The sequence below is a fragment of the Pseudochaenichthys georgianus genome, unplaced genomic scaffold (genome assembly GCF_902827115.2).
Source record: "Pseudochaenichthys georgianus unplaced genomic scaffold, fPseGeo1.2 scaffold_577_arrow_ctg1, whole genome shotgun sequence".
Classification (NCBI taxonomy): Eukaryota; Metazoa; Chordata; class Actinopteri; order Perciformes; family Channichthyidae; genus Pseudochaenichthys; species Pseudochaenichthys georgianus.
In genome coordinates this window covers 85,309-93,657 of record NW_027263136.1, presented here as the reverse complement: position 1 = coordinate 93,657, position 8,349 = coordinate 85,309, and the positions used below count along the sequence as shown (strand labels likewise).

General features: G+C 44.1%; 1 protein-coding gene across 1 annotated transcript in view; it reads right to left on the bottom strand.

Moving 5' to 3' along the window:
• Nucleotides 1–1,459: 1,459 nt before the first annotated feature.
• The window catches only part of LOC117443290 (von Willebrand factor A domain-containing protein 8-like), a gene marked incomplete at its 5' end in the record, with an annotated part of 90,515 nt that continues 83,625 nt past the window's right edge, over nucleotides 1,460–8,349 (bottom strand). Inside the window, one exon of the mRNA XM_071202572.1 lies at nucleotides 1,460–1,495. Coding sequence (XP_071058673.1) covers nucleotides 1,460–1,495 — 36 coding nt within the window. The remainder of the gene's footprint in view (nucleotides 1,496–8,349) is intronic.

Here is an 8,349-nt window from a genome sequence, read left to right as displayed (position 1 = left end):
ATTAAGGCAATAGACTATGATATTCTGCTTGCACCTCGCGTGAAATGGCGCATACCGGAAGTCGCCCTCGGCCCAAAACCCGTATGTGTGTGTGAGAGAATTGTATTTGATAGAAGAAGCGGCCCTAGCATGTACAGGATAAACTCACGGTTAGCTTTGAATTGTTAAAACCAGATCCATTTCTTGTGAACAGCAGGGTCTACGTGTCCCAGTGACCCGCCTGCAGACTGAGTCACAGTTTAAAGCTGATTTAGTGACCCTGTGTTTCCGATCTGATGAGTCACTGGAGCTCTGCACGTGCTGCAACATGACGTCTGAACCCCGAGAGGAACTTTGTGACTCCATTCAAGTTTGCTTTTAACCCATTCACTCCTTTTGGCGAAGAGGCTTCTCTAACACTGAATCTGCGGAAAATCTGTCTGAGTTATGCTGAAAGATCTGTTTTTTTAAATCATAGGCAAAGGGCACTAATGTGTTTGATCTGTTAGGGGAAATAACTGTGGTCCCATGTGCCCAAATAATAATGTAATAAGAGACTGGCTGTATCTGAAAACCTGCACTACCCAATGTGAGAATACCATATGGAAGACATTCAATCATTTATTTTTTGTGTTTTCTCTTAATTTCTCAAGTCTTAGAGTAAAATGTGCTGTAAATGTGTGCGACAGAAATATTGCATGCTATTATTTGTAGGAATAGACCTGGTGTGTGTGTGTGTGTGTGTGTGTGTGTGTGTGTGTGTGTGTGTGTGTGTGTGTGTGTGTGTGTGCGTGCGTGCGTGCGTGCGTGTGTGTGTGTGTGTGTGTGTGTGTGTGTGTGTGTGTGTGTGTGTGTGTGTGTGTGTGTGTGTGTGGCCTAGCATTACTATACTTGTGGGGACCTACAGCGGCTTACACAGTCACATGTGGGGACTGGCCTCCCTTATGTGTGTGTGTGTGTGTGTGTGTGTGTGTGTGTGTGTGTGTGTGTGTGTGTGTGTGTGTGTGTGTGTGTGTGTGTGTGTGTGTGTGTGTGTGTGTGTGTGTGTGTGTGTGTGTGTGTGTGTGTGTGTGTGTGTGTGTGTGTGTGTGTGTGTGTGTGTGTGTGTGTGTGTGTGTGTGTGTGTGTGTGTGTGTGTGGCTCCCATCTGTTTCTCTCTCCATTTCCTCCCATCATGCTGTCTTTCTGGATCCTCATTGCTGCACATTATCCCTTTTATCCTTTCTGTCACTTTTACACAAACCTTTAGGAAGAGGGACAGAAAGGAAGAGGCGACCAAACATTACCTTCACACCAACCAGGGGGAACGTTAACATCGACACATCTTACTATTCCCTGACGTACTCATCAGTCTGTATCCTCAGTTTCTCTCAGAAAGCGTCGAGTTATCTTGTGCATGCTGTGCTATCCAGCGATGCAATTTGTCCTCTTTTAATTCCTAAATGGCCCCCAGTGAAGACACAATGAACTCTCTCTTCTCTCAATGGACCTCTGTGTGCTGCACACTTATCTGTTCCTGTGATGCCAACACAGGATTAAACAGGGAGAGAGAGAGAGAGAGAGAGGGAGAGAGAGAGAGGGAGAGAGAGGGAGAGGGAGAGAGAGAGAGAGAGGTAAATCAGTTACTGTGTGCAGATAAAACCAGCCATAACAAGGACAGGGACTTCATGGAAAAACAGATCTGCATCAAATGTAAAAGATTGGTGCAGGAATCAGTCCTAAATCCGGAAATCAGTTGGTATTTTGCCTTTGCCTTCATCTTGAAGTCATTGTTTCGGTTTTATGACATTTAATATGTAAAAGTAAAGTAGGCTACAGTACATACCACACTGGTGAATTTCAAAACAGAGGTTAAATTAAGTGTCTAAATGAGACGTAATCACACCGAACATTAGCCTCCTTTAGCTTAGCGGTGGTGACGTGAAGTCATGTGACCGTGCTGTAGTTCCTTTATAGCCCAACATTAGCCGTCTTTAGCTTAGCCGTGGTGACGTGAAGTCATGTGACCGTGCTGTAGTTCCTTTTTAGCCCAACATTAGCCGTCTTTAGCTTAGCCGTGGTGACGTGAAGTCATGTGACCGTGCTGTAGTTCCTTTATAGCCCAACGTTAGCCGCCTTTAGCTTAGCGGTAGTGACGTGAAGTCATGTGACCGTGCTGTAGTTCCTTTATAGCCCAACATTAGCCTCCTTTAGCTTAGCGGTGGTGATGTGAAGTCATGTGACCGTGCTGTAGTTCCTTTATAGCCCAACATTAGCCTCCTTTAGCTTAGCGGTGGTGGCGTGAAGTCATGTGAACGTGCTGTAGTTCCTTTATAGCCCAACATTAGCCTCCTTTAGCTTAGCGGTGGTGACGTGAAGTCATGTGACCGTGCTGTAGTTCCTTTATAGCCCAACATTAGCCGCCTTTAGCTTAGTGGTGGTGACGTGAAGTCATGTGACCGTTCTGTAGTTCCTTTATAGCCCAACATTAGCCGCCTTTAGCTTAGCGGTGGTGACGTGAAGTCATGTGACCGTGCTGTAGTTCCTTTATAGCCCAACATTAGCCTCCTTTAGCTTAGCGGTGGTGACGTGAAGTCATGTGACCGTGCTGTAGTTCCTTTATAACCCAACATTAGCCTCCTTTAGCTTAGCGGTGGTGACGTGAAGTCATGTGACCGTTCTGTAGTTCCTTTATAGCCCAACATTAGCCGCCTTTAGCTTAGCGGTGGTGACGTGAAGTCATGTGACCGTGCTGTAGTTCCTTTATAGCCCAACATTAGCTACCTTTAGCTTAGCGGTGGTGAAGTGAAGTCATGTGACCGTGCTGTAGTTCCTTTATAGGCCAACATTAGTTTGAATCCATCATCCCTGCACCACTCTATATCCAGCTTCAGAAAGTAGAGACAGGGATATTGGAGGTTTAGTTTAGGGGGGGGGTGAGGCAGTGAAAGAGAAGCTGTCCTCCACAGATTTCTAAGCCAAACCATGCAGAGCCTCTCACAGCTGATCAGCAGCTCACACAGGCCTCTTTATTCAAGCCTACATCAGCTAAAGGATTTGTCAATGCAGGTGTTGTTGCTGTAATTTTGGCAGCCATCTTTAACATTTTAGTCTTCTTGTTTCTAGGAGAGACATCAAAAAGATGGGGGAATCTGCTCTGCACTTTGTAAAGTGTATTGCAATCAGGCTGCATGATGCTTTAAATGGCTTTCATCTAACCGGTTATCTATAATCTTTCTTACCATTGCAACACTTATTTCCATCCATCCATCTTCTCCCGCTTATCCGTGGTCGGGTCTCGGGGTAGCAGTTCCAGCAGAGAGCCCCAAACTTTCTTTCCCCTCATCAACCAGCTCTGACTGGGGGGTCCCAAGGCGCTCCCAGGCCAGCGAAGAGATATAATCCCTCCACCTGGTCCTAGGTCTACCCCTTGGTCTCTTCCCAGCTGGACGTGCCTGGAACACCTCCCTAGGGAGGCGCCCAGGTGGCATCCTTACTAGGTGCCCGAACCACTTATTTCTAATTAATTTAATGTTTTTTTGTATTGATTTCCTGTGTTTCAAGTAGGTTCTGCAATCTGTGTACAGATCAGCTTGAAACATCCCCCATCATATGACTGACTAAGGACTTTTTTATAAATATAATCAATCATTTAAAAGCATTTCATTTTTAATAAATAATTTAGAAAATTGCTCCAGAAAAATGGATGAAGAACACAAAGAAAATTGTCAAAAATGGATGCCCTTTATTATAATTGCTGTATGCCAATGACAACACTTTGTATATATTCATATATACATATTTTGTGTCTTATTCCTGTCGTTGTAGTTTTACACGTTTTATTGTCAATTTTGTTCAATTTGTCTTTACTTCATGTGATGTTACCTTCTTTTTAGCACAATAAAAACTGATTATACATTTTAAAAATACTGCAAAAAGTTATATATTTCTCTGATACCGAAGTGACTTTAGCGACATCAGCAACAATTTTATAATCACGATATTCAAGCCTCCTTTTTGTCTCTACAGTTTGATTTTTAAATATGTTTCAGTGCTCCTGATGCATTATCATTAAACATTAATTGACAGCCAACCCTAATAACTTCAGCTGAGTAAACATTATTCGAGCAGACTAAAAGGCCATTGTTAATAATTAAGTCCCACCAGATGCTGCCTCCCCTCCTCCTGCTTTCACTTCTCCTCCCATCCTAATGTTTTACTTCCCTCTGCCTCCTTGTCTGTCTCCCAAAACACAAACAAACAATAACTAAAGTAATCCCTTACATTCACTGCCGGTGAGCCTCATACACACGATTTCACATACACACGATTATTTACCAGGAACATTGTTAAATTAATATATATGCATGTCTATTGTCTTTTTGACTTTTCTGCACTGCCTTCCAGAGGTGGGAAGTAGTGGAGTACAAATACTTGTTACTGTACTTAAGTACATGTTTCTGTTGTCAGTACTTTACTCCACTACTTATTTTTCTGACGAGTTTTTACTTTGACTTCTTACATTTTGAACACAAATACCTGTATTTTCTACTTCTTACTTGTTGAACTCAAATACCTGTACTTTCTACTTCTCTCATGTTGAACCCAAATACCTGTACTTTCTACTTCTCACATGTTGAACCCAAATACCTGTACTTTCTACTTCTTACATGTTGAACCCAAATACCTGTACTTTCTACTTCTCACATGTTGAACCCAAATACCTGTACTTTCTACTTCTTACACTTTGAACACAAATACCTGTACTTTCTACTTCTCACATGTTGAACTCAAATACCTGTACTTTCTACTTCTTACATGTTGAACTCAAATACCTGTACTTTCTACTTCTCTCATTTCCCAAACAGCTGGTTCCTTTAGTCTGAATGTGTGTTGGTGCGTGGTCATTATTCTTTAGAGTCACCGCGTGCCTATTGATTGGAACACGATCCGTATATCCATCACTTCCTGGTCTTCTCTAAAGAAGAGGGACCAATGGAAACGTTGTCATGTTGCCGTGGAAACATTCATTAGCTAACAATGACATTATTGTTCTATTGATATAAAGGGAGGTCAGGTACTCTTTAAAGCAGCTGCTAGTTATGGGTACTTTTTACTGAAGTACACTTCAAAGCCTCTTTACTTTGACTTGAGTAAAGAAGTTTAGTCAGTACTTACTTGTACTTGAGTAAAGGATGTGTTTACTTTCGCCATCTCTGATGCCTTTCACCCTCAGCACGACCTCTGGCATTTTGAAGGAGGGTGGGTCTACTTTATCGTCGTCTCTTGACCCCTCTGTCAGGGTTTAGCTCCGGGACAGAAACAGAACCCTGTCATTAAATCTGATGTTTTTATGTGAGCAGACTCTAACCTCACCTGAGATTATACTGTGAGACACTGAGGACTTTCTGCTCCACACACACACACACACACACACACACACACACACACACACACACACACACACACACACACACACACACACACACACACACACACACACACACACACACACACACACACACACACACACACACACACACACACACACACACACACACACACACACACACACACACACACACACACACACACACACACACTATCTGTTCCTCCCAGTCCTTAATGTCTTCAGAAAGGTGAGCAGTTTCTTCAAAGCTCTTGAGTTAACGCTTAACCTGAAGAGTTACAGCTGAAAGCTCCTCCTCAGGCCAGAGTCTGCTGTTTTATCCTCGACAGCAGAACTTAAAGGAGTCTGTTTCATTCCCAGCCGAGCCTGCAGGGCATCAGTGAAATCACCGCAAATAACTACTGACCAATACAGGAGCGGGGGAAAACTCTGAGACAAAAGGCAAGAGTGTTTAAAGGCCTGTGCAGTGGCGTAACTATCGACGGTGCAGCCGGGGCCCACAGCCGTCCAGGGGCCCATGCAAAAAAAATAATTATATAATTATTATTTATTTTTTTTATATATATTTTATTTTGGGGCCCCAATGGCATTGACTGGTTCACGCAGTCTTCAAAGTAACCTAGCAACCTAAATTATTTTTTTATTTGTCTGTCCAATGACCTTGCTCCCTTTCATGTCATGTGATACCTTGTGTGACGAGCGAACCGTTTAATCAACATCAAAAGCTATATGCTACACAGCTATAGCAGCAGCAAGATCGGCAGAATTATAACAAATTGAATAGCTTGCATTTATAATGTACAGCAAACCAAAACACAAGAGCGGCGCTCAAAAGAGAAAGGACAAGAGAGAACAAGGAGATGTAAAGGCTAAACTGACAAAATTAGACCGTATTTTTTGTCATACATCGTCCTCGAAATCGAACGCTAACGTTGGTAATGTTGACGTGCAGCCGGAGCCGGAGGCTAACGATAGCTCACCTGCCTCACCATCGTCTAGCTCCACAAGTGAAGCTGTATCCGTGGCTGTGCGACCTTCTTCTCCAGCCAGGAGCCAGGAGGAGAGGGTGGATTTGGCTGTGCCCGGCGGTGGTCCTACAGTTCCCGCAAGGGCCCCGCCCCCAACCGATACGGGACTCTATGGCGCTATTGAGACTCCCGACGCCAAGATCAAAGGCTATATTATAGCAACCGGTCCATGTAGGAGACACACATCAAGGAAACAGGTGTTTCTCCGAGATGTATTACACCACCACTACCAGAGCAGGTATCAAACTGCCACGGACATGGCTGCGTTACTCCCCCACCCTGGACTGTGCCTGTTGTGAGCCGTGCTGGCTGTTCGCAGACCGAGGTGCACCGTTCTACAGTGATGCGTGGACATGCGTCGTCTGCGAGGATTGACTCACACGCACAATGTCAGGTCCATGTCGGAGCGTGTGTCAGATATGAACAGTGGAAGGAAAACGGGAGAATCGATGCAGACATGGAGAGGAATGCAAGGAATGCAGCTAATTACTGGAGACAGGCACTTGAGCGTATTGTCAACGTCACAATCACTCTGGCCACTTGTAACTTGGCTTTTAGAGGACATGGGGAGATTCTTGGACAGCCCAACAGTGGAAACTTTCTCACTATGATAGAACTTTTAGCATGTTACGATCCGGTTCTGAAAGGTTCTGTGAAATACTTGAGTCCAGCTGTTCAAAATGAGATAATCTACATAATCGCAAAGCGGGTGCAGTGCGACATTCAAGTAGAAATAAATAATGCTCCGTTTTATGTTGTTTGCATAAGTAGGCTATATTTTTCGTTTCGTTTATTTAATTAGTTAATTTCAAGACAACTTTGGGAATTTTGTTTGTTTGTTATGAGTTTTAAATAGATTTTGAAAGTGGAGAGAGAGAGAGAGAGAGAGAGAGAGAGAGAGAGAGAGAGAGAGAGAGAGAGAGAGAGAAAAGCAAGCAACGCTGAGTTGGGGGGGGGCCCAACAAAAATATTTGCACCGGGGCCAATCACAACCTTGTTACGCCACTGGGCCTGTGTGTCTGAGTGTTTGTGTAAACAGTAGAAACAGGAGTGTGTGTGTGTGTGTGTGAGTGTGTGTGTGTGTGTGTGTGTGTGTGTGTGTGTGTGTGTGTGTGTGTGTGTGTGTGTGTGTGTGTGTGTGTGTGTGTGTGTGTGTGTGTGTGTGTGTGTGCGTGTGTGTGTATTTGACAGTAAATAAGAGTTGTTATAAGATATTGTTCGATGCTTTCTCCCACTGCTCTGTCCATTCTTGCCCAGATTTATGTTTTCATTTTCTCTTACAATCAATCAGAGTTGGATGGGCGTTTCAAAAGGCCATGAACTTGTGATTGAATCAAGGATATATATTGTTCAGTGTGTGTGTGTGTGTGTGTGTGTGTGTGTGTGTGTGTGTGTGTGTGCGTGTGTGTGTGTGTGTGTGTGTGTGTGTGTGTGTGTGTGTGTGTGTGTGTGTGTGTGTGTGTGTGTGTGTGTGTGTGTGTGTGTGTGTGTGTGTGTGTGTGTGTGTGTGTGTGTGTGTGTGTGTGTGTGTGTGTGTGTGTACAGAAGGAGTTTGACCCTGCTTCTCTTGTCAGTCATAAATCACGTCAGCCAGCGTGTGTCCCTACCTCCATCAGATTCTCCTTTGTGAAAGTGCCTCTTTCAGCAGTTGCATGTCTTTGAGTGGGAGGATCATATATTACTGTCAAATTAAAGTACGTAATAGCCCTCCTGTAGAAGCTGAGGTCGGCATCTATCATCCCGCCGTCCCTCCGCACACATAAGGATCCTTCAGAGGTTTAACAAGACGCTGCACGCTGCTCTCTGAACTCCAAGCAACACATGTGTCCTGCACGCTGAGCTGTGTGGAGTTTCAGTGATAGAGATAGAGAGAGAGATAGATGGATGGATGGATGGATGGATGGCTAGAGAGAGAGAGAGATAGATGGATGGATGGATAGAGAGATAGAGAGA